Consider the following 27057-nt stretch of genomic DNA (forward strand, 5'->3'; position numbering starts at 1 on the left):
ACTAATATATTTTTCATGACGCCTCCACCGAAAATAAAAAAGTCCAAATCTCATTCATTTTTTTAGTTTGTCTTTCGCTCAATTTGAAAACAAAGTTTGTCATTTTAGCTGTAAGATTTGATCTTTGTAATGCACAATTACCAGTTGAACGTGAGACAATGTTCTTCATCTTTCTTAGCACATTTCAAAGCATGAGGGTTGGTATTTAACCAGCAGTGTTTGACTAGAGACCAGGGGGACTCGTAAGAGCTTGGTGAAAACAAAAAGACCCAGTGATACTATAGGCTCTCAGCCGTTCAGTCTGTTATATCAATCAAGTCACCATGTATCAAACACCAAAAAAACCTCTTTGGGTTTCGGAATTGGATTATGCAATACTCACTCATGACGACTATGTCAGTGCCATGCATGCCTTACTGTATTGTGATTGGCTATCATCCTAAGAAACTTTCAAACTTCAGCTAAGGATTTTTTTAAAATAACGAACCCTACCCCTCCTCAATATGGTTGTCCCTGTATGGGTCCCCCCTCCCCCGAAGTCGCCAAGTTGACTACTAGGTGTGGTTAAAAGATATCAAAAAGACAATAACTTCCTCGGATCATCGCATTTCTTTAAGAAACCCAACGAGTGAAGATGCATTTCTTGTTTTGTCTTGCGTTTGTCGTGTTCTATCACGGACAGAGTGCGCTTACATTCGAAGAAGGTAGGTCGAGGTGAATGACTGATTTTGAATTTCCTGCATGCAGTGAATATTAGCTAATTGCAACTAAAACAGTCAGGGTAGTTCACATAGGAGCTTGTGGTGGTGCCAACTGCTCAATACTTGAGTCAAATATATGCGCACTGAGCCGGTTTTTTCAAGAGTCTCAGCTCGATGAACAAAACAATCAAAAAGTCAGGCAAAAGCAATCATAATCATTACACAAATGTAACATTTAAAGAAAGTACGGTTCATTCTTGACTAATACTTCGTTGCAAAACCCATCTGTGGTTCGAACACATTTTAATTGAGTTGACTGTTATAGTTTTAGCATGTGTGTTTTGAGAACTTTTCTCCGGGTTCTCATGTTCTTAGATCTTTCCTTCTAAAAATTAACTTCCTAAATTCAAATTTAATTATTGGACTTTCATCGAGCTTGGGGCCTGGCTGTCTCTAGCTGGGATGCGTTCAGCGGACTCGGAAAGGCTAGATTATCATAAATAATTTCAGGTTTTTTAAAAAAAAGTCACCTTTCAAGAACTTGATGACAGTGAATTAATGCACCATTTTGGCAAAGAATTATATTCATATGGGTGTTTTTCTTGTTCAACCACAGAGAATTGGCTACTTGATCTTCATGAAGGAGATATCCAACTGAACAATGTCCAGAAAGATTCTCTGAGATTCTTTGGCGACCCTACGACATCACTTGGGGCTCGTGGACTGACGTCAGACGCTACTAAACTATGGTCCAATCTCATCGTTCCTTACGATATTTCTTTAGAGTTAGGTAAGTGAGAATATAACTAGCAGATCTATTGAACTGTTTCAATATACTGATATTTTTCAACAAATAAATGACTTTTGTTTGTTCAGAAAACGTTCCAGAAGCCGTTGCCTCCATCAATGCTGCTATCAGAGAGTGGGAAGAGAACACGTGTCTTAAGTTCGTCCGTAGAACAACTGAGAGGGACTACATAAAAATGTTCAATGGCTCTGGGTAGGACAGACTGATATAGGCTGTGTGCAGCCAGACTGTTAACATTTATATCAGACGGCAAACTACATATAGTGGACAGATAATCAGAATGACTTGTATATTGCAATCATAAGCCATCCTCCCACCCAGGCTCTGTTTTTCCTTTACCTAGGAGGTGATACCCTTAAAGTATACGTTAAAACTTCATGATCCTGTGTCCACAGAAAGATACATAATGCATGGATATCTTTACGCGTTTCGTAATGTCTTAAAACGCCACTTACAGTGCATGCGCATGTTTCAGAGTTAAAACACTCTTGTGCCAAAGGAATCGGTTTCACTATGGGTACATTGCGGGCGAAACATCAAACGTCTATGTTTATTCAAGTATCTTAAAATGCAAAAAAAAAAAAAAAGATGGGGGGGGGGGGGGGGGGGGGGGGTGACGAAAGATTTCAGGCCTCCAAGCCGGGTACCGTGTGCTTGACGTGACCCATTGTCTTGAAAGCTCAGTTTTTCCCCACTTGGTCAACTGGGCCACGCGCTGCATGCATTAATCTAAACAGGGCCGTTGATACATCTGAATTTGCATCTGTTCCAGTCTTGGCTGGCCAGATTTGCGGTCGGCTCGCCGAGATTATCTCAAATGTAAGCTAGTCTTCAAAGCCACGAACGGCCTAGCACCACCTTACCTCTTAACGGAATTTCGACAAGCCAGTGAATTTCACCATTATTATACTAGGCACCCCGACTTGACTTCTTCTGCCCCTCGTTAAGACTACTAAGTAGCAAGGGGGCTTTAGATATAACGAACGGCCTAGCACCACCTTACCTCTTAACGGAATCTCGACAAGCCAATGAATTTCACCATTATAAAACTAGGCACCACGACTTACTTCTTCTGCCCCTCGTTAAGACTACTAAGTACCAAGGGGGCTTTAACTATAACGGGGCGCGTACTTTTGATACTTTACCCCTTGATATTAGATCATTCAAAGAGCCTAAAAGTTTTATAAACGAATGCGAACGTCATTTGAAGCGCTTAACGACCTACAAAGCGTCATGCTCATTTCTTATATATTGTGTTTCCTTATCTGTATTATTAGTAATTAGAGTTTATGAATTTTATTTTCACAGGGCTTTCGCTAAAATAGCTCTGCTAAATGAGACATCCATGTATAAATAGTGGCTTCGGGCTAGAACATTATTCTGCGTAAATCCATTTATACATTAAGTGCGCATTGGCTTAGCTGCAGTAAGGCCCGAAGTCCATGCAACGCCTCAGCTTCTGCGCATAATGGCACAGTATAGTTAATAGACATTAATATATTTTAAAATATCATATCCAATTGTGTATCCTAGTTTCCTTGGATCATGTAATAGTATGTTTTCCGTAGGTGCTGGTCGTACGTTGGTCGTCAAGGTGGCATGCAGCTAATGTCTCTCAAATCAGGCTGTTGGCACTTAGGAACTGTTGCCCATGAGATTGGTAATAACATCTTCCGTCAGTTCCGTTGGCTATGATCACATTTTTTTAAACTCTCTTCTGGCTTTTTTTAGGCCACGCAATGGGATTCTGGCACGAACAGAGTCGTCCGGACCGAGACAACTTTGTGAAAATCGTCTGGGACAATATTCCTGAACGTAAGTAAAATTCAATATTCCTGAGTCTAAAACTAGTTGCGTTCATCTGTACACGATCATGATCAAAACAATAGTATCATCTCCCTCACCTGTCCCTTCTCATCCAAGTCTCATCCTCGACTAATGTTTATTCATGCTCCACTCAACTTGTTATATATTCCTACCATCCTCACATGACATGTGAAATATATTCGTAAAGAATCGCGCGAGCTCCCACACTATCCTATGCTCTACTCTACTGATTATATATATTCCTACCAACCTCACATGACTTGAAAGCAAAGATTCCGGACTGAGGTGTTCTTTATTTTTAAGCGAGAAGACATAACTTCAACAAGTACAACCGCACACAAGTAGATTCTCTTGGTGTACGGTACGACTATTTGGCTATCATGCATTACTCCAAAACCGCCTTCTCCTCCAATGGGCAACCAACTATCATTCCGTTAGATCCAAATGCTATCCAGCTTGGTCAACGTGTTGGGTTGAGCCCACTGGATGTCAAGCAAGCGGACTTGCTCTACAAGTGTAATGGTATGTGCTACAGTGTTTATACATAACTTTTATTGAGCATTGTCACGAGGTCGACACAAAGTGCAAACCCAACATGACTACCATGTCTTATGTGATTATTTCCTTTAATTACAGCAATCTACCATTTATTGCATCGCGTTTTACTGAGAACTGAATTCAGTGATTGCATTCATTTTTTTTAACGCCGACATTTTCTTTTAACTACAGGACAAACAACAAGACCACTGACTCCCATCAAACCCAACCCACCTCCTCCAGGTATTGAACCTATATAATTCCTAGAATAGACTCCTTGCATGAGCAGCTCAATTTGGAGTAAAGAATTCCAAAAGAATTCAAAAATAATTTCAATCTCCTGAGAATTGGAAACATATTGTAATATCCTGCAAATTGGGCTGCATTCTGATCCGGCCCCTTTCTTGCCTTGGCGGTATCAAAATTGGGGTATTCGTCTTGTGCAACAAATATAATGCATAGAGCTATGATGAAACTTAGTACATAAGATTTCATATTGAACATTTTAGGACCAGACACCTGTACATTCGACATCATGGGCGATCTGTGTGGGTTTGTTAACATCGATGGAGATCAATTCGATTGGACTCAATTACTAGGGAAGACACCAAGTGGTAAAACTGGACCAGCAGCTGATCACACTACTGGAAGATGGGGTAACAACACTAGTTAACGTTCGCTCCTAAAACAACTACACGATCATTTGATGTTTAGTCATCTTGACAAAAAGCCTGAAGGCTAGACCTTCGTTACTGATTTTTTTCAGGTTGGTTTTTGTACATCGAAGCCTCTATTCCCCGTAAAGAAGGCGACACAGCCATCTTACGCAGCAAGGCATACGCCTCAACAACGGAGCGCTGTCTACATTTTTACTATCACATGTATGGTAAAAATATTGGCTCTCTGTCGGTAACACACTCGCTCATTTCTGACCCAGCCAATGAACAGGAACTGTGGAAGATGTTGGGAAATCAAGGTAATGCTTGGATTAGAGCTGACGTTCAACTTCCTGCAACAAGCTCTCCTTATACGGTAAGAAACGCTCTAGTTGAACGCATTGCTTTCTTCACTCCCTTTGCCCTTCTATTTACTTTATCTTCTCATTTTAGTCAAACATTTCCAAATGATTTGATTATTGCGATTTATTTTCATTTTTTAAAAATCTAATGACAATGACCTTATTATTGCATGCCCTTTGCGATTCAGACTTCTAATACATTGATATTTTCTATTTGAATGCAGATATCATTTGTTGGTGTCAGAGGCAATGGATACATGGGAGACATTGCTATTGACGATATCTATTTCACTGATGGTAGATGCTGACCACCGCCGCCTGATTCACAAGCTTTTGGCTTCATAATGTGTGATTACTTGAATAAAAATTACATTTGAAGCAGTCAAACTAATTCAAAGAGAAAATCGTTTGAAACCCAATTAAAAGAATGTCTGCTGTCATCGATTTTTCAATTTACATATTCTCCTCGAAACCCTTTAGATCAAGTGGTTTCATGACGCCTATAGACAAAATAGGGACGACACCAAAACCCAAGGGAAAAAACTAAACAGGTCAAAGAATAAAACAAACCACATTATTAAACAAACAAACAAACATTCGTAGCCCGCCTTCTCCCTCTCGGATATTTCAACAACTAGCTTGATGACAAACGTATCACTACTTCTCTATTCCAAAGTTTGTATATATATATATATATTTTTGCTATTTAAAAAAAAAAAAGGTTGGCAGTGTTTTTTCCTCCCCTAGTATCCGAGGAGTCTAGGTTGGGCGAGGGAGAGCGTGGGGGCTTTGGGGAGGGAATTCCTGTTTTATCATATGTGGAGTCACTGTTAAATTGTAGGGATCTCTTGGTAAAAGACACGAACACTTGTAACAGGCTCAGTTGAAGTGACACCTCAATCGTGACATAAACTGTGAAGCATTCCGCGGGTCCATACAACTGTCCTTACAATATTGTGGCGCTAAAATAAAGCGAAAAATATTCACAATGATTTACTAGTAACCCTCACTTGAAAAAGTTAGAAATTTTGACAACGTTAACAAATCCTCTCACAAAGAAAAAGAAAAAAGACAAAAAAAAAGTATTTACAAGAGAATATGAAAGAACTTAGTTCATATTATCTTGGTATTTAGCTATAGAACCGCTCCTTTTTGTTTTGGACCCGGAAGTCGTTCTTCCATACTATGGTTTCGTTAGTAAATATGAGGCATTGCTATTGTGTAATATACAGCAGGTCATTCTCCTCTACCACCCTGCAAAATACTTAAAGACGTACCGGCGCTCACGTAGATTCCCTTTATAGATAGACAATGTTATTTGTCTTGAGTACTGTGTGTGTACTTTTTTCGACCACTGATGGTATAACCAATAACAAGAGAATATTCTCTTTCTAATAACTATTGTTCTGGACTGAATTTTACCCCTCGGTTACCGAGGATGACCAGCCTCGTTTTCACTAGGAAACATAAAATAGCATGAATCATTTTCACATGTACGAGAGGCTAGTCAGTCCAGAAAAATACTTATTCAAATTGGACTTCCCATATTTATTAGTACACTTTTTCTTGTGTCTCGCCACAGGTAGTCCAAGCTTGGTTTCTGTGGTGTCATGTTATGAAAAAAAGTATGGGGATTCTTCAAAAATTTTAATAAAATCATCGAAACGTGAAATAAAGCCTAGAAATTTTACCTGATTATTGAGAATAGCACTTAGTCTCTTTAGCTCTGTGAGGTTATGTTTTAAAAACGGGCTAAATTCAAAAATAACCACACAGAGCGAAGCGAAAGAAGTGCTATTTCTCAATAATCAGGTAAAATTTCGAGGCTTTATTTCACGTTTCAATGATTTTATTGAAATTTTTGCAGAATCTCCATACATTTCCTTATAACAGGACACTACAGAAACCAAGTTTGGGCTACCTGTGGTCTGGCTAACCCAATTCAATCCCGTAAGTGTTCCGTAAGTGTCCCGTAAGTGTCCCGCAAGTTCCCAGACGTAACCAGGCCTTTGTTGTCTGTATGAACCAAGATGGCCGTCAGCAAGTACAAGTTCTGTGGAAGCAAAAGGAGCAGGATGAGTCTAAACCAGGGATTCTTCTTAGCTGTTATCATGGTAACACTCAGCATTTGTGAAGGCAAACCGGTAACGAATAGCAGAGTGATTATTACAGATATTAAAAGTATGATTAAAAACAAAGAATTACTGCCTCCAGACCATCTTGAAGGAGCCAAACTGGAACGAGATGGAGACATCAACAAGGACTACCATCACGAGGCTTTTCTTGGTAAACTAATAAAAGACGGCGAACTAGTGTTTGAAAACATGCTGGGATACAAAAAGCTCATTGAAATATTCCACAAGGTTGATTATGACCGGGATCATCTCATCGATAAAGATGAATTAACCCGATGGATACACGAAAGAATTCTAGAGCACGTAGAAAGTGCTCGACAGAAAAACGAAGGTTTGTTCAAGTCCATCGATAAAGATGGAGATGGGCTAATTTCATGGAAGGAATACCGATACAAGCTTCTACAAGGAGATAGTAATGTTACAGTTAGTTCTGAGGCTCTACAAAATCAAGGTGTGTTCAACTTTTCATTACTTGTACATGTTATTTGGTAACATTCTATACATAAACCAATCAAGCTAAAAGAAGTTACACTGGCTTAAAAGCACGGTAGAGCCTGGCTAAATATTTTTTAATACATTGGAAGTCTTTTATATGGCTAACATAACGTTTACAGTATGTGGCTATTATAATTTTATAATAATTGTATGACTTATTGCAGAAGAGGATGGTGGTTTACAAGAAGCACATGAAAAGTGGAAGAAAGCAGACCTCAACTTGGACAAGAAGCTAGATGTCACTGAGTTCCTTTACTTTCAGCATCCTGAATACAATCCTGTTACTGTGCAGAATATGGCTAATGACATGTTGGTCAATTTTGACAAAAACAATGCCAAGGTAAATGTTAACTTATTGATAATTCATAGAGGTGGGCCATACTAGCATTAGGTGGATAGATGGCCTTGGAAACCTGATCCAATATGTTGCACAGGTTTGAATGTGGTACATAACAACCAACACATAAAAGAGTAGAAATCCGATCCTCTTATGTGTTTTCGAGCATATTTCTCAGAAATGTTTTTTGAATATTTGCATGGACCTGCAACCTCCTGAGTACCAAAAAGAATGATAAAATAACTGTTATAAATCTTGCATTCTGATAGTTGAGAGCCATGTGCTTTATGAGAGCACACAGCACTTCCCACACACTTTCAGTTGCTTCATTTCTATCCAAAATAACGTTTATTGTAAGTAAATGTATTTTATAAAGCAAATAAAAACTTACTTGCTGTGCTTTGTGGAGTCATAAAGCACTTGGGAATTGGCAGAACACTGCTACTCACCATGCTTCTCTTAGCACTTCTCTCATCTGTTCTGCCAACCTCCACATGCTTTTTAACTCCACACAGCATGCTTGCTTCTTTTCTATTTCTTCAAGTTTTTTTTACCAATATTCAAGTACTGATAATTGAGGAAGGTTGTTAGAAAAAAGCACATGAAGTAGGGGTGTGAATAGAAGAAAGCTGGCTATATGCAGGGTATATTTTATTTTTCACAGCTGCCTATTTCACAATCAAATGAAATATCATTAATATCAATCTAGTGCAGAACACAGCTGCCTATTTTGTCAAGAGAGCATACTAATGTGAAAAATAATTGAAATCCCCTTATCAAGGGCATTTTTTACAAACGTTGAGGTTTTTGTTTATGCATAACAGTTGTTCTAACTGTAATGAGCTTTTATTGTCTATTTTTCCTCTCAATGCAAGTGTTTTTATCTGTTATCTTTATTTTCCTCCTTATGGTGAAAGATCCCCTTCAGTCCTTGCAATTGCAATTTATTGAGTTGTGAATAATTAGAGTAAAAACCTGCATGTAAGAACCTACATTTTGTGAAGCACGGCAAAATAGGTTTTTGCATTTTGGGGTAGTTATTGACGATTTGGGCTTATTAGATTCTCAATTAGGTTCTTAAAGACAATTAGTATATGTAATAGGACTCCATGCTATCCAATTAAGAAATAATTGGATGTGGAAAATTCCGAGGACTTCCAAAATTGGATGAGGCCATACAGGAATTTTTCGAGTCTGAATTATTTTTTTGATTGGAGAGCATGAAATCCCATTACCTATTAATTATATAGCTACCTAAATTAATCCATCTCAAAAAGACCTGTCCAATTAACAAAATAATTGGACAGTTACCTATATATGGGATTAATGAGAAGCTGTATAATTAGCATCTTAATTAGGTCAATGAAGACAATTACAGTCTGTACTTTATATAAACCTGTTTTTGTTGTAGGAATTATTACTTTTATTTGTAATTATAGTTTGGTATTTTCTTGTAATGTAAATTTGCAACTTCAAAAGTAAAACTTCTTGGTTAAAATGTTGATCATAGTTTAACTGTAATCCATATTTAAGAACCTGCTTGATCTTGCTTGGCTAAACAGGTTTTTCATACTTTTGGGTCACTGTTAAAATGGCAAATTCTGCCAGCAGGTTCTTAAACCACTAGATTCTTACACACAGGTTTTTATTGTAGTTAACAATCAAGGTTGCTTCATGTTTTGTATAGTCCTTTACTTGTGGACTTGCTTGTTTTTTCATATGGAAACTCGTGAATAAAAACCATATCAGGCTCTTAACATGTGATAATCTCTATGTATGTGTTTGTTGAATATCAGGTCATGACAGTAGATGAGTTTGTGAATATTCCTCCTGGTGATGTTGATCCAGATCAAGTTGAAATGGAAAAACAATATGCAGAAGAGTAAGTATTGTATTCCTGCATGCATCTCTTTCTAATGTGACCAGTAGAGTTTTATCTCACCTAAGGCCTGTCATTCATTATTTCCTAATAAAACATGATGAGATGTGTCTGTAGTTTATAGTGGAGTTTTGCAGACACACGAAAAGTATTCTGATATTTTAGCTTTTTAACTTAATATTAGCTTTTTAATTGAAATAGTTTTTTAAATAATATTTAATGTTGTTATTCTAAGTCAACCATCCTTCACCATAAGGGGCTCTGTTTCATAAGATTTGCTCCACATGCACTCACCTTTCATTACTGTATCTATTATTTTCAACACACAACACTCAACTCACGTGTTTTTTTTACGGAGGGTGGAAAACCAGAGAACTGGGAAGAAAACTGGTGCAAGATCTGAAATGGACAATCTGAGACTAAACGGAATTTTTGTGCTTTTATGTTTTCTGGATACCTTATTACGTGAAATTCGCGACATGTTAATTTCGCGATTTTGAGGAAAAACGCTATTTAACACGCACTTTAATTTGGCATGTTGTAAAACCTGGACTGGATTGGACTGATAAAACCTGTACTGATAAAACCTGTGCTGATAAAACCTGTACTGATAAAGCCATGTACTGATAAAGCCATGTACTGATAAAACCTGTACTGATAAAACCTGTACTGATAAAACCTGGACTGACAAAACCTGGGCTGACAAAACCAGGACTGACAAAACCAGGACTGATAAAACCTGGACTGACAAAACCAGGACTGATAAAACCTGGGCAGACAAAACCAGGACTGACAAAACCAGGACTGATAAAACCTGGACTGATAAAACCAGGACTGATAAAACCTGGACTGATAAAACCAGGACTGATAAAACCTGGACTGATAAAATCTGTACTGATAAAACCAGGACTGACAAAACCAGGACTGATAAAACCTGGACTGATAAAACCAGGACTGATAAAACCAGGACTGATAAAACCTGGACTCACAAAACCAGGACTCACAAAACCAGGACTCACAAAACCAGGACTCACAATACCAGGACTGATAAAACCAGGACTGACAAAACCAGGACTGATAAAACCAGGACTGACAAAACCAGGACTGACAAAACCAGGACTGATAAAATCAGTACTGATAAAAACAGGACTGATAAAACCTGGACTGATAAAACCAGGACTGACAAAACCTGGACTGATAAAGATTGGACTGATAAAACCTGGACTGATAAAACCTGGACTGATAAAACCTGGACTGACAAAACCTGGGCAGACAAAACCAGGACTGACAAAAACAGGACTGATAAAACCTGGACTGATAAAACCTGGACTGATAAAACCAGGACTGATAAAACCAGGACTGATAAAACCAGGACTGATAAAACCAGGACTGATAAAACCAGGACTGATAAAACCAGGACTGATAAAACCAGGACTGATAAAAGCAGGACTGATAAAACCTGGGCTGACAAAACCAGGACTGATAAAACCAGGACTGATAAAACCAGGACTGATAAAACCTGGATAAATGTGATCTAGGTCAGCATGTTTAGGAAATAAGCCAAACGAAAATGTCTTCTCACTTTGATGTTTTCCAAAATAAAACAAATAATAATGCAATAATATCACTGCAAATGATGGTATGATGGCTTATGCAGTATTACTTCACAAAATATCTTTAATCTTTCCAAATTTTCTCTCTGAACATTATCCAAGTATAAAATTTACAGATGTTTTTTATCAGTCAAGGACAAATATCAAATGTGAGATGACAGATCATTATCTCAGAGAGGAAACTGCTTCTCTGTAGCTGGTCATGCTCAGAATCAGTTTCAGAAACATTCCATCAAAATTGCTTGTTCTGATTGGATAAGACAAGAAACGCTTTCGGAAACTTTCTAAATCTCTTACTCATTTCCTTCTTTGGAAGTTCCATTTTGAAATGACATTTGCCACTTTGTCATGGCACACTGTTCGGTTGAGTAACAGTAACAACAACAACGAGAAATAGTTCGTGTTTTTTCATGTTTATTTATTAAATTTAAAATTAATTCAAATATGCATTATGGGTGGCCACTTAATTTTCGTGTCAATTATTTTTTTCGCGTCACTTTAGTTTCGCGATTTTTTGAAAATCGCGAAATTCAAGTTTCGCGAAAATTTCATGTAATAAGGTAAATACGAAAAATCACATTTCTATTCAAAGGTTCATGCTTCATATTCAAATATAAAACTAAGGTCTCAGATTTCGGATATCCGACCGTTTACCTTTGTTATTAGAATGAACGGCGTATCTGAAGGATAAATCTTATCCAGTAAATAAATGTATTGAATAACAGCACTATCAAACACTTCTGCTACAGGGCCAGGGAGATTAGGAATCTAGGCGCGCGATGCATTGCTTGTCACAACGAAGTATTTTCTATTGTCTCTTGACAAAATGAAATATTTTCCATCTACAACGAACTATGCTATTTCTAAAAGATATCTGGTAAATCTTTCTACGGATTAGTTTTATCTTCTTTATTTTCGAGTTAAATCTGTTTTTGTATTGAGCCAAAAACCTGGAACTAGGAAATATTGTTCTACGAACAAAATGTTTGCTGATTGGCTAATTCGTTCACGCTGAGAGAAGCAAAATTTTGACATCAAGAAGGCCTTTTTTGATTTTTTTGACCCCAGATTTGTACCAGATTTGGTATAGTTGTCATATAGAAAAAGTAGATATACTTTATTTTATTCTCAAAAGAAAAAAAAAAAAAAATTGAAACAAATTTTTGACTGTAGCTAATGGTGGTCATAGCGCACTACTGTAACCAACATTTTAAGCTAATTCTCACAGAGATATACTTTTACAAGGTATTGGGTTGACGTTATCATATCGTGATTTCTGTATTGAATATCTCGGCAACGAAAAGAGATATCAAAGAGAAAGTAAAGGCCATTATTATTCTATAAGGCTTTGAAATCATGAAGGTATCCTGTAGGCATGATAGGTACTTTAAAGCCAAATTGAAACTGATCCAGTTAATGTGTTTCCTTTATTTTTTAGCTAGATTTAAAAGTACGTGTTCCAAGCCATATAATTATTTCAAAGATCTAATTAAAAGGTTCTTTCATTTATAGTCATACTATTACTTATTACAGCAACTGTGGAATCATGTTTTGTTCCTCTGTTGAAAAAAATCGATCGAAAGGCGTTCCTGTATTCCTGGTTCCTAGCTGCGTATACCAAGGGATTAACAGCGGAGCTGAAAAAAGCAACCAACACAGTGAACGACCACACGCGAGTCAACTTATCTTCATCACAAACCTTCTTATTTAACGCCAACAATAAAGTTAGAATCAGACTTGGAAACCATAAAACGAGGAACACCCCAATCACTATGGCAACAGTCCAAGCAGCTTTGGTATTTCGTTTTCTGGTAACCACGCCATCGTTAAGGCTAGAAACCCATTTATTTATCGAAGCAATGGATGAAATATGTCGTTTAACCTCGCGTACGATATGGTAGTAACAGTAGGTTATGATTATCAACGGTAGAAGAATGACTAAAGTACTGCCAGTCATCCATATTTTCGACACTTTGGAAGGATCAGTAACAAGAGGACGAGGAATCGGCAAAACAAAGGATAGTATCCAAATGATAGCAATAATTATTTTACAACGTCGTCGCGTAAGGATTCTTTCATAGTGTAAAGGTCGTGTGATGGCAACATAACGGTCGATTGAGACAGCGCATAGATTAAACGTGGTAGTAACCGCGGTCTGCATGGACATATAGGCTGTGATAACAGTCAAAGGGTGTTGGTTATGCCAGACAGAAAGAGCACTTCTTGCGGCCCAAAATGGGTTGACTAACACTCCCACCGAGAAGTCAGCAACGGCCAATGATGCTATGAAGTAGTTTGAAACTGTTTGCAAATAAGGCGTTTTGTAAATTGCATAAAGCACCATTCCATTACCTATCATGCAGAACACTCCAACAATGGTGTACAAACATGCCATGAGCGTCGGACATTGAGTACAGTAATCTCTATTGCATGCCACCTCCAAAGTCTGATTCCATTTGGTTTCACTCATTGCAACGTAGCTTTCCTTCAAATGTTCATCTATTTCTACCAGGACGTACTTCAAAATGTCTCGGGTTTTCCACGATTTTTTTGCTTCCCCGTCTAAAAAAATATGGTAGTGAAACTTGTAAAACTATATTTACATGAAGAGGGGAATACTTTCTTTTCTGTTGTTGTTGCTGTTGTCTAACTTTACGACCTAATATCAAAATTGAATTGACAGAAACTAAATGAAAGCTACGTTGTGTCTTGTGCTACGGACCTCGTTACTTGGTTCCTGTGGTGTTGTATTGTAGAAAGCTATGAAATGATGTTCATTATTTTACAACATGATTAGAAATAACTCGTACGTGCCATCATTAATACCTGTTAATACCGAGAACCTTTGAAATGTCCGTCAGTTCTTGTAATATGTACAAGATTAGTGCATTCAGACCTACCTCTGGACATCAAATGCCGACCTCCTTTTGATTTGAACCCTTTTTCATATATTAATTAAAACATAAAAATAGGGAGGTTTAATATTTGCCAACGGAGAGCTGACAAACAGTGGTCTTTTATTATTGGATGATCTTGAAGTGTGGGAAACTTACTGTGCGAAGAACTCCTAATTTCACATCTGGGTTCACTTGGACGTTTGACTCAAACTTCATTCAACTTTTAAGTTCGTCACGCCTCTACTCGCAGGGTACTGTTTACTCGATTTTTCAATATCATTTCTTGTCTTCTTTTCCATGGGGCGATTTCCTTTTTCACAAGCTTCATCATAATCTGTTTTCAGTTTCTCCTCTTGAGTATATATGAAATTTCAATAACTTTTAATCAAACTGTCACTTGTTCAGTACTCTCTTATTGTCTGATTCTTGTAATTCATGCACTTTTCTAGGAATGGCAAAACGATTTATTAGGTTTGAGCGATTAACGCAATAGGAAAGCTCTTTCCCTTTTCCTTATTTGCCGAAAGAGACTTTATTTTTATTTCCCGTAGAAATTCAAAACTTTGTAATTTATGCTGTATTTTTCTTAATTACATGTGAAGCGCCACCGCAATGTAAACAAACCCGATGACAATTTCTATTTGACTAGGGTTTTCATTTATCAACTGACTGAAAGGGCTCAGGATTTACGACAAAAAAGGAGAGCGTCGAGGATGTTTCAACAACTGTCTTATTATGTTCACCCACATCAACAGTCAACAGAGTAGATTTGATGAGTAGAGCGGCAACTTATGTTGCAGACGTGACTAACAGCCTCCGAATATAGTGGTACCTCTATTTAGGATGTTCACGGGCAAAACATTTCATCACCAGATTTTTGTATCTTTGCATGATGACATGTATTATACAAAGAGTTAAAAATAGGGTCGCCGACTTTTTTTAGCCGTAAGATTGCGTGGCAGTTCATTCTTTTTTGTGATAAAAATGCGCGAACAACGAAAACATGGTTTGTTTCAGAACTGTAAGAGTTTAAAGTGAAAAAAGTTGTTTCCTTGATATTTTACTTATGGAAAAATTTGAGTGACGTCATCACGATGAGTGCATGCGCAGGAACTGTGAAGCAGGGATTTTGTTGGGGGTGGGGGTAGGGAGGTTAATTTGCTGTTGCAACGTCTTATTTCTTGCTATTGAAAAATAAGTGCCAGAAAGAGAGGGAGGGACTAACGTTCTGCAGCCCACTGCCTCCCATCATCCAGTTGTCATCCCAGGTATCCAAGCACAATCTTCAAAACACAAGGCCGGTTTCTTGTGATATTAGTCTAGTAACCTTCACTTTGATAACTACACAGGGACCCCACACAGCATTAAAGTGATGAAGTTGTTGTCTATCATGAATTTATTCTCATGCTTGTTTTTTTACGCCCCCTAAACGTGGGAACAGTATGGATGAGGTGTTACATACACATCAGGTTTTTTGCTTTGTTATACCATAATGACTAGTGAGTGAGAAGGAAGCTTGGGCATTAGTGGGCAACTTGTTTGCATATTTTGATCAAGGGGCTTTCCCATTATGAAATGTATAATTACCTGGTGATAAATGGGCCCTTAACGGGTAACATTACTAGAATCAATATGAGCAGGCACAACAGTTTGGAACTCAATTCTTTATATCTTTTTATAACAACTAACTAAACAACTTACTAACTCATTGTTAAGTTCATACTGGTGATAAGTGTGTACTTTACTGCTAACAGAATTACTGGAATCAATATTTGGTACAATAGTTTGTAACTTAATTCTTCATATCTTTTCGTAGCAAGTTCTTTGCCTGCAGTCTTCCCATATTAATTATAGCCAAATCTATAATGCAATATTAATTATTGCCAAATCTATAATGTTTTAATTGTCCTTTTTCTGTCTTCCAATTTCAGTCGCAAAAAGGAGTTTGCCCAGATGGATAAAAACCATGATAATGTTGTAGATAGTAAAGAGCTGGCCTCGTATCTTGATCCTCGCCATGAACAGCATGCAGCCAATGAGGCATCATATCTTATCAGTGTTTCAGATAAAAACAAGGACGGGAAAATATCTGAGAGGGAAATGTTAACTAACTATCAACTCTTCACGGGCAGCAGTTTATCAAATTTTGTTGGGGTTTTGCATGATGAATTTTAGAATTGCTTTATATTACCCACAATTTTTCAAAGCATACTGTACAATAAGCATAGAACACACTACAGGCACAGCTGTACATGTACCTAAGAGCACAGGCCCTAGCAGCCTTTGCCGTTGCAAATTTGGACTTTTAACAAGGTTACTTGCACTAACAGGTCACACACAACGAACCTTCCCTGTGAATTTGACCAGTTTTGTCAAAGCTAATATGTCAACTTTTAAAAAAATGGCAATAAATATAGTTAAATATTTTATTAGGATTTATATAGATAGTGTTCTGTATGTCAATCAACACATCTTCCCTTACAAATCCTCATCAATTCTGACACAACTGGTTGATTAAAGGACAACTGACCCCAAAAATTGCCGTTTTTCATATAAAACTACAACGTACATAGATCACATAAATTCAACTTTGAACTCTGATACAGCTTCTATGTCGCCGAAAAGAAATAATCAATTCGCGAAAAATAGCAACAGAAGAGCGCCATATTTGAGCCCGCAATAAATTACCGCATTAATGCTGTGACGTCACAACGTGAAGCTTGCATTCCAAACTTGTTGAGTTTGTATATTTCGAGTGCTAGTCGATCTTTTAATAGTCTAAGTTAGAGTAAGTTTCTTAATCCAGATGGTCCATTGTTGTGTGCCAGAATGCACCAACCATTCTTCCAAAACTGAGTCTGTTAGCTACCACAAAATTCCTAACAAAATAGCTCTTCAGAAGGCATGGATAGCGCGGATAAAGAGAGAGAACCTGCCGCCTTTGAAGAACTGCTACGTTTGCAGCGATCACTTCGAGGATTCATGCTTTGAAGTGGATCTGATGGAGCAGTTAACCGGGATAAAAAGGAAGAGGAGATTAAAGAGCGATGCTGTTCCGTCAGTATTCAATTTTTGCAAGCCAGCTAAAAGAAGAGCTACATCAGAGAACCGGCTCAAACGCAAACAAAACGAAGAGGTGAGATAACATGTCATTTATACATAACATAGTTTACATTGTTTTTCGAAATAATCACTCATGAAAAAGACTTATTAATGCATACCGAAGCGAGTCATCAATCATTAGCTATTTATGCTTTCATAGATGAAATGTTGCTTAAAATCATAAGTATAGCTAGTAATATTTGATCGATACTTGAAATTTTCAAAATGGTTATTTGCACGTGTTTAGTTTACATTTGATATCTATTCGTAAACCATAACAATGTTGCCGTAATATTCCAAATTTGCTTGGATAAATGACCACGGAAGAATAATTTATAGCATTGTTGGTTAATATGTTTATTTTGTATTATTTAAGGTAAAGTAGGCCTCGAAGAATGGTTTATAGTATTGTTGAAAACATTGTTTATTTTTGTATTTTCAAAGAATGTGGAGCAGCTATGTGCCACAATAAATCCCTCGTGTGAAGATCCACCAAGTATGGAAACACCAGAGTTCTCTCCTGAACCACTTTGTAAGGAGATTGGTGTTCAGTGTTGCCTTGGTTGTAGATATGTTGTAACATCCACTGTATCAACACAGACAGAGCCTGGATACTATAAAGATGCCGACACAACAACAGTTTACAATCCCTCCCCTTCACCAAACATCAGTAGAGATGAAATACTCAGTGTGAGCTTCCACGACCACAGCTACAGTACTAGCTATCACCCCTCACCAGTAAAGTCAATGCCAACAGTGTCTCCACAAAAGTCAGAAAAGTCTTTGTTTTCAGAGGAAGAGGGACTCCCACTAAGTGACGATGATCATGGTTTCATTGTTTCATCACAAGAGACAGTTTCAACAGCGGACAGTGAATTAGAGCCAGAAAACAAAGACTGCAATAAAACTCTTGAAAACCATATCAAAGAACCTAAATATTTGGTATTTAACTCTTGTTTGCAGCAGTTATTCAAGTTTTGTAGAAGCTGTGGAGCACCTGTCGCTGATGTCAACTTTGTATGTCAAGGCAGCCTACTTATTGTGACAACTATATGTATGAAACATCATGCTTTGACATGGTACTCACAGCCAATGTTAAATCGCTTAGCTATTGGGAACTTGTTGATTTCCTCATCACTATTATTTACTGGTAATACTTTTACCAGACTTCAAAACTTTGCATCCTGTCTTGGCCTAAAATTTCTGAGTGAGAGGGTCTTTTACAGACATCAGGAACGTTACCTATTTCCTGTTGTTAATGATGCTTGGAAGAGAGAGGAGGCTGCTGTAATTGAAGAGCTGTCAAATAAGGACATAGTAAATCTCAATGGTGATGGCCGAAGTGACAGTCCTGGCCATAGTGCTAAATATGGCACATATACTATGATGGAGACAAGCACAGGGAAAATTGCCACCTTCAGCATTGTTCAAGTCTCTGAAGTAACCAGCTCCAATGCTATGGAGAAAGAGGGGTTTCTAAGGTGTTTGAACACTTTAGAAGACACGGTCAGTATAAAATGTATCACAACTGACAGACACACATCCATCACCAGCACTATGGCAAAAGATTTTAGCCACATCAAACACCAGTATGATGTGTGGCATCTTTCCAAGTCAATTGTAAAAAAGCTGAACAAGAAAGCAAAATTGAAGAAAAACCAAGAGCTGGCACCCTGGATACAATCCATTTCAAACCATCTTTGGTGGTGTGCTGCTACATGTAATGGGGATGTACAACTTTTGAGAGAGTAGTGGAAATCTGTTGTTCACCATTGCGTGAACAAGCATTCCTGGAAGGATGCAGAGGTATTCAAAAAGTGTGCCCATCCTCCCCTAACCCGCAGACAAGTGCGCACCACACACTGGATCAAGCCGGGGTCACCAGCTCATGTGGCCCTAGAAGAGGTTGTCCTTCAACCAAAGTTACTTAATGACTTGGCAAGATTGACCGACTTTTGTCACACAGGAGGGCTTGAAGTTTATCATTCGATGATGCTGAAGTATTGCTCAAAAAGAGAGCACTTCTCTTACAAGGGAATGGTTGCTCGTACTCAACTTGCTGCCATTGACAACAATTTCAATACAGCTAGAATTCAAGCAATTGTTCAAAAAGGCCCAAGGAGTGGAGAAGCTCGTTATCGCAAGTGCTTCCCTAAGATGCACAAGCGCTGGGTTGTTAAGCCAGTCTTACAAAGAAAAAGCTATGCTTTCCTCCCTGAGCTACAACTGAAAGTACTTGAAATTTGTGAGGGTGGCATGGAGGCTGCAGGGGTTGACCCAATTGAAGAGGTTGAATTACCAAGAAACATTGCTAGTGTTCCTGCCCCAGACAAACAGGAATTGATTGAACGACACCGGTCAAGATTTTCTAGGTAATTAATTTAAATGGAATGTAGTAGAGACTAAAAACACTAAAATGTGTAGTGTTAAGTGATGCTAATTCTAACCATTTCCTATTTTTAATTAACACTATTTAGTAGAAAATAATGCAAAGCATCATTGGCACTCTTTTAGTGATTGTACTCTAGTGAATAGCTGTTTTGAAAGAACTGTCAAGTAAGCCTGTCGTCCCAATCCCCCTCATCTTTGAACAGTTGTGTTCATTACTGGTAATAATTACAATGCTTCTACAAATGGGAAGGTACATGACAGACCCAAGTAAAACTGCTATAAACAAAATATGTAATTAATGTGAAGGGGACCTGATTAAAGTGGTAGATAAGTTTGCAGTTTTTAGATGTTCAGATGAAAATTTTATTAAAATATCATTACCACTTAGGAAACGATTGACTTTTAAATGAAATCTTAAAAGAGGTCTTTTCTTTAACTATCTACGCTCCATTATATATGGGGTCTCTCCCAGTATGAATGTAGTATAGAAAAAATTCCAGCTGAATAGTGACTTTCGCTTTCACTCATGGGAATCAAGATGTTCATTCATTTGCTCTCAGTGAATTAATCAGCACATGATTACTGAGCTGCAAAGGGCCTATTTGCCTGGAAAAAAAATATATGAGCCATAAATGGCTGACAAGCCTGGATGCCAAGATTTCCTAGTGCCAATTTGTCTGACAATGAGACTAGTCAGTACCGAGATTCTAAGATGGGGTGGGATTCTATCACCAAGAGAATATTTTTTTCATTTAGCACAATTTTTGAATCCATTATAGCATGCTACTTCAAGGCAAATTCTTTATAAACAATACTGACTAGCCTTGTTTTCAGACAAATTGGTGCCCAGGAAATATTGGTTATCCATGTCTAGTATAACTGCAAAATTTGCTTGGTTAGCTCATGATTTTGTCCACTAGTGCTTTGTACACTAGGTTCTCTATTCAGCTGGATATTTTGTCTAGGTGTAGTTGTTTTTAAATAATAAAATATGCAAAACCTAGAAAACATTTATATAAACAACTTTCTATATGTACTTCATCTAAAAATAAATTCATGACTAATCTTATACATTTTGGTCTCAGCCTTTCCATGTTTTCCTTTTCAATTTATCAATTCAGAAATCCTGATAGAAAAAAATCCACTCTGTGTATATGAAATGAAGTAAGGAATAAATAAAATGTATATAATAACTCCATGTAACTTTAGGCCAAGCTAATCATCTGCATAGTGAAAACCTTCAAATTCAAAGTCCTCCTCTAGTCCAGGGGGAGGGAAGTGTGCTCTGATGCACATGACAGCACAAGAGGGCAGAACAACCCGAACTTCCTTTCCAAGGACTCCCCAGCACCATCTTGCTAGTTGCCTATATGCAATGTGTCTGTACTGCTTGTGCTCTGGGCCTTCATACGCATTACTGTACTGCTGTTTGTACTGAGCCCATGCGGTTCGAAGAACATACTTATTGGCACAAACAGGTAAGAATCCAGGATGTTGAGTAATGCATGGTGGTGGTTCATCAGCATCTCCATCTTCAACAACAGACTGGCATGTTGCAACCACTTTTTCGATTTCTTGGCAACAAATGCATTCAGATATTGAATCCATAATTTGGCAGCTACCACAGGTACACCTATTTAACAGAAATAAAACAATTCTTAGTATCTTTGAACATTATCAACGATTGTCCCAAGTGAGAATATACATACACAACTTGTGACACAACTATATCCCTGTATCTATATCCTGCAGTATATAACTTATTGACTATCAAGCGATGTTTTTAAACATGTTTTTAATTAAAATTGTGAAAGTTGGTATTGCTTTTGGTCGCAAACTGGATTCATGCATACCAATATCTAAAGAACATATTGCAAGAACACGAGTGGCAAGATACGATTTTATATAAAATGGATATGTAGTTCAGTTTTGTGATAAGACAGAAGTACGACTTACCAATCTGAATTTGTAAGTCGATTGTTCTCTTGTTCATCGTCTTCAATAATGTCACTGTCAGATCCTTCTCTGAACTCTTCATCTGAGGAGATTTCTATTTCTGGTTCAAACTGATATGGCCGTAAACCAAATTCGTCGTCCATTCCGAAAAATTCTTGAGCGAAATCGTCTCCCGAGCTGTCCGAGCCTTCGGAAGAAGAATTAGATTCTGACATGCCTTTAATTTGATGACCAAGTTGTATTTTTTCGCAAAATATTGAGTAAAACGTATAAGAAACTGAGGAAGAAGTCAGACAAACAACTGGAAGCTTGAACTCTTGTGACGTTGTGACGTCATTACGCTATTTTTCTGAGCCCGCGATAAAAGCGCAAGATGGCGGCCACCAGAGCGATATATGCGATGTTTTCAAAAAATTGTTTTAGAAAAATGGATGCTCTATCCCCTTTAAAAACTGGATTTTTGGACTTCTCAAATGATGTAGTTCCTCTTAAAAATGGGTCATTTTGGAGGGTCAGTTGTCCTTTAAGGAAGAAGATTTATGTGCGCATTTGGCCACGCATGGCTCAGGAGTGTAAATAATTAATTCACTGAAACCTTTCTTGGGTAAAAAATGGGAAACATAGCTAAGCTCATCTGGTCAATCCCATCCCTTTCAGAGAGTAAATATTTTCTAATCCCCCCTTCTCTACAGCAAAAGCTAGAAAATGGGAAAACATGCAGATAAAAACTTAATGGAGAGTTGAATGTCACATGCTGGAGTATAGCAATGTTACAGGATTTACAAATCGATGATGAAAATTGAACCCTGTTTATTTAAAACGAGTGCCTAATTGCTTTCATTCAAAGGACTATAAATTTAGAATACAAATATTTTCACCCATAGCATTTATAGATTTATTCCACTTTAAGGGTCGATATCAGTGTGATAAAGCCGTAAATAAAAACCATATCAGTGAAGTGATTCGATATCACTTCATGGTAAACTGGAAACTGCACATTTTGACGCTCGCAGACTCGCTCGTTCGCGATATCACATGGAAAACGAGTGAATAAAAACGATATCAAGCTCTTAACATGTGATATTCTCTATGTACCTAATTTCTAAAACAATGGTAAGGCCCATTCCAGACAATATTTTAAACGCATTTTTCTGTTTGTTATTGCAAATGAACAACATGTTGCATAGTGTTTCTCTGGAGTGACAACTGATTCAGAATCAGATATGATAACTGGAAATCTTCCTCTTATTGCTGCAAAGAAGTAAATTGCCTTATTCTTACTAATTATTATCATCATGATCATCACCACCATCACCACCACCATCATCATCATCATCATCACCATCATCATCATCACCATCATCACCATCATCACCATCACCATCATCATTATTACTACTACTAATGTAATTAGTGTATACTCTGGTCCCGTTTACACGAAGCCGGGTTTTTTTATCCGGGTAAAAAAATGTGCGTTTACATGCGGCTTTGTGTAAACGCTCATCGTTTTCGCATCGTTTTCGACCGTTTATACGAAAACGCTCCATCGATTCGAAAACGCTCATAGGAGCTAAATGAGCATGCGCATAGCTCTTGAGTCTGCGATCTCCTTTGTTTAGTGACGTCAGCGTTTACGAAAATATCCGGCTTCGAGTGTTTACACGGAAACGCATAGGCAGCGTTTTCAAAAATATCCGATTTGAAAAGCATTTTTGAAAATGATAGCCGGCTAAAGACTGTCTCCGTGTAAACGGTAGGCCTAAATGGATAAAAAAATACGCGTTTACAAAAATATCCGGCTTCGTGTAAACGGGGCCTTATACGAAACTGTGGGAGCCGAATCTTCGCGATTGCAAAAAAAATTTTTTTACATCGCGAAATTCGCGAAAGTACTACTCGAGGAAAATTAGTAAGAAAAAGGTAGTTCCAGCAAAATTACATTATTTATTTACATTCATATTTTAACAGGAAGCTTCTTCACTTATAAATGTGATTTTCAAGAAGGTCCTGATAAGTAAGATATTTTTACAATAATATGCAAAAAGAGAATTTAGAATTTGGAGGGTGAATATTGAAACCAGCTCGTTACTGAAAAGCCAACATCATTATTACTACTATGTAAAATTGTAAAAGATGAAAAGTTCAGATTATTTAGGTTTAAAGGTTTAAAAGAAATTCGATTTAAAATGGTCAATATTATAACACTGTTTAAGAGTGTCACTCGGATTGTTCCATTCTTTCATGGCTTGAAACTGCATTGTTTGTTTTCCCCAGTTAGTTTTGGGTCGTGGTAAGCGAAACTCGCTTCCATGCCTCGTTTTGTAGCCATGCTCATTGAGCTTATTCAGCTTTAGATTTGATGATAATAATCTGTATTTACATTTGAATATATGTAAACATCGATGGTAGTATCGGCGCTTACTGAGTTCCATCCAATTAAGTTCTTTCCGAGCATCAGACGCTGAGGAGTATGGAGGACGATCCAGGATGATCTTGGCCGCTTTGTTGTGCAGGGTTTGAAGAGATTCCATAAGCGTGATATTATCTTTATCTCCCCGAACAATATCACCATAATCAAACATCTGATTCAGGGATGCTTAACATTAAACCAATTCATCCAGTTGGATATTTGTTTGCTATTGGCAATATAAGTAAGTGGAAAGTTTTGACTTCCGACTAATAAAACGTGTCCACCAAACAATGGAAAAGAGCGGGAAAAGTGAACCATCGATTGATAGCGTTTTCCACGGATGACGTCACAATTATGCATCATGGGACTGCAATGCGGACAAGTCAAGCCCAGCGCACATTTAAGCAATAGAAAACTTTTTCCGTGTCTACATAGCCTGATAGCAACACGAGGGGACGTTGGGAGAATTCGAGACAGTTATGCAAACCCGAGACGTAGTCGAGGGTTTGCATAACTGTCGAGAATTCTCCCAACCTCCCCTCGTGTTGCTATCAGGCTATGTAAACACAGAGAAAAATGTTTTCTATTGCTTTTATAAAATAAATACTAAGGGAAAACACTACCACTTGCAAGAAAATAAATCTTTATTTGAATTTGATTTTCATATCAAAATACAAATTCTCCATACATCACGAACTTCGATCGTTAGCCAATCAAATTTCGTGTAATAAACGCCAAGGAGGCAAATGTGAAGCGAGAAAGAATCGCTATAGCTATTTTAAATATTTATCATTCTAAAACTTTAAAACAAATACAAAGAAATGTCCAAAGATTGAATAGAAATATTAATAAAAGATTTCAGAATTGATTATCTTTACGAAAGTGATCAAAAGTAGATTACTGAGTGTCACTGTGACTGGAATTCTCAGTTGAAAGAAACGTGGTTTTGCTCAATTTGACAGCCAGAAAACACGGCAGCGAAGTCGATTGTTTCGTCTTGCCTCGAGAAAATATTTTGTGGAGTTGAAGAGCTATCGCTGGAAAGAGTTTGAAGCTGCTGACTGTTTCCTTGAAATACTTGTATTCCTTATCGGACAGTGCATTTAAATCATAAGAAAGCACTTCGCTGAACAACCGAGGCTGTCCTGACGAAGGACGTGTGTTGTAGCTCCTGAGGGAATTCTCGTTACGGTGACCAACAAGAGATTGTCATGATCGATATTACAATCAGAAACACCTGCATGACACCATAGGGTTATGCCTGTGGCCCTGACAGATGTCAAAATTTGGAACTTCGTCTTCAAAATACATTTTTGGGGGCGTTTTTTACCTCGAAAAAAACTGTAAATTTTTTAACTTGTACCGGGAAAACACGAAATGTATGACGTCACAACTGTGTTTACATACCCTCATGCAAATACGGCTATCAACCAATCACAGCGTACGTACTATTTGATTTATTTTATAAATGCTAATATGTTGCAGCAATGTTTTGTTGTCTTGTTTTCCAATCCATGGAAAAACTATAGTTTTAGTACTAATATTGATATTTCCTTGTATCCAAAGCCTTTGTTCACAAAATTTGTCTGCAAATCGATCCCACAAGGCTTTGCAATATCTATTTTACGTAATCGTGAAAAACGCTATTGAAATGGCATTTTTCCGGTTAAATAGAGATTACTTAATGGAAAATGCGCGCGTACCGTTTTTATGCACGAGTTGAGAAGTAACAGAAAACCAACGAGTGAGCGTAGCGAACGAGTTAGTTTTCTGATACGCATTAACGAGTGCATAAAAAACGTACAAGCATTTTCCATTCTGTAATTTATTTATTTCATTAGATACTGAGATTTCAACGATCAAAACTTCTAACAATAAAACTAGTATAGTTGTTGGTCTACAGGCCAGGCGACCATATTGACTGATAAGCTTATTGACTAAAAAACGAACAATCAAAAACTTGGACACTACTGCACTAAAAAAAGGGTTTTAATAAATAAACTGAATTTAATTTTTTTCTATATTACATATAGTTTACAAATTCAAGTCAGAAAGTTTGACAATTGAAATAAATCTGGTCATTTTTTAAGACACAAAAACAGCATGCATGTTTACAGAATCAAATATAAAAATCTTGAAATATTTAAGGTGGCTGCCTACTTTTGAACGTTCGAATTGAGCCCACAATGAGCGCGCGCTCAAAAACCGCTGAAAAATCTACAAGATTTTATTGAAGAACCATACGCGTTTTGAGCTTCAACAGGGCAAAACCCTCAAATTTTGCACGGGACTCTATATTTTTTGATAGCTCATTCGAAAAAACTCCTAAAAATCTAGGTTATATCAACATTTTAGGAAAAGTTTAAATCAGGAACACGTGAAAAAATAGATTTTTGTAGGGATTTTTGTTCGACTTTATGAGATTTTTTAAGAGCACCGAAACTACAAAATATGACAAATCATTGTATCTCTCTGTCTTTTTGTCAAAAATATCCATGTATTATTGTAGAATGATTGACTAGCCTTCATTCATGCAATCATATAGTCTGCAAATAACTATTATCTTGTTCATCTTAATTTTTTTCTAATCACTTCCGGTGGCGCAATTTTTACTCGAAAAGCTCGTGCGTAGGCTTCCATTAAATGCTGATTATCTCGAAAACGAGCTCGGGACACCCTATTTTTCTTTCCAGATTTGGAATCAGCATTAAATTTCAATTCGGAAAATCGAAGTTTTAAAAAAAGCTTAAATCAATTTCCAAAAGTAGGCAGTCACCTTAAGTTAACTGACAATTAGAATAAAAAAATGCATACTGTGGCTACGTTAGTGATAGAAATTACTAATCATCAGAATCACTTTGAATTCTTATTCTTTTCCGCTGCTTTGGAGGGTTTTCGTAAAGCGGAGTAAGTGGTGTCCTTTGTCGTATAATATCTTAATTTCGTCATCT

At 37.4% G+C, this 27057-nt stretch overlaps 5 protein-coding genes across 5 annotated transcripts; 3 read left to right on the forward strand and 2 right to left on the reverse strand.

The window, feature by feature from the left end:
• Positions 1-555: 555 nt before the first annotated feature.
• On the forward strand, positions 556-5331 carry LOC116293897 (meprin A subunit beta). Its single transcript, XM_031701394.1, has 10 exons — positions 556-704; positions 1318-1491; positions 1578-1701; positions 3078-3169; positions 3241-3324; positions 3640-3858; positions 4066-4116; positions 4383-4529; positions 4640-4905; positions 5116-5331. Exons 1-10 carry the CDS (start codon positions 635-637, stop codon positions 5197-5199), a joined length of 1311 nt encoding a protein of 436 aa, XP_031557254.1. The 5' UTR covers positions 556-634; the 3' UTR covers positions 5200-5331.
• A 1580-nt stretch (positions 5332-6911) lies between these two features.
• On the forward strand, positions 6912-16676 carry LOC116293899 (45 kDa calcium-binding protein). Its single transcript, XM_031701395.2, has 4 exons — positions 6912-7477; positions 7686-7861; positions 9655-9740; positions 16179-16676. The coding sequence occupies exons 1-4, from the start codon at positions 6922-6924 to the stop codon at positions 16420-16422; spliced, it is 1062 nt and encodes a 353-aa protein (XP_031557255.2). The 5' UTR covers positions 6912-6921; the 3' UTR covers positions 16423-16676.
• On the reverse strand, positions 12511-14192 carry LOC116293900 (5-hydroxytryptamine receptor 2A-like). The gene is made up of 2 exons (XM_031701396.2): positions 14177-14192; positions 12511-13912 (listed from the first exon to the last, which is right to left on the reverse strand). The coding sequence occupies exon 2, from the start codon at positions 13818-13820 to the stop codon at positions 12840-12842; it is 981 nt and encodes a 326-aa protein (XP_031557256.2). The 5' UTR covers positions 13821-13912; positions 14177-14192; the 3' UTR covers positions 12511-12839.
• A 105-nt stretch (positions 16677-16781) lies between the features above and the next one.
• LOC148911228 (uncharacterized) lies at positions 16782-20132 on the forward strand. Its single transcript, XM_089029408.1, has 2 exons — positions 16782-17383; positions 17794-20132. Exons 1-2 carry the CDS (start codon positions 17054-17056, stop codon positions 19099-19101), a joined length of 1638 nt encoding a protein of 545 aa, XP_088885534.1. The 5' UTR covers positions 16782-17053; the 3' UTR covers positions 19102-20132.
• On the reverse strand, positions 20080-22219 carry LOC148911229 (uncharacterized). The gene is made up of 2 exons (XM_089029409.1): positions 21697-22219; positions 20080-21373 (listed from the first exon to the last, which is right to left on the reverse strand). The coding sequence occupies exons 1-2, from the start codon at positions 21909-21911 to the stop codon at positions 20956-20958; spliced, it is 633 nt and encodes a 210-aa protein (XP_088885535.1). The 5' UTR covers positions 21912-22219; the 3' UTR covers positions 20080-20955.
• Positions 22220-27057: the final 4838 nt, after the last annotated feature.

Source organism: Actinia tenebrosa, unplaced genomic scaffold (genome assembly GCF_029948245.1).
Source record: "Actinia tenebrosa isolate PJP-AT-01 unplaced genomic scaffold, QUT_ActTen_1.0 PGA_scaffold14__42_contigs__length_11649687, whole genome shotgun sequence".
Taxonomy (NCBI): domain Eukaryota; kingdom Metazoa; phylum Cnidaria; class Anthozoa; order Actiniaria; family Actiniidae; genus Actinia; species Actinia tenebrosa.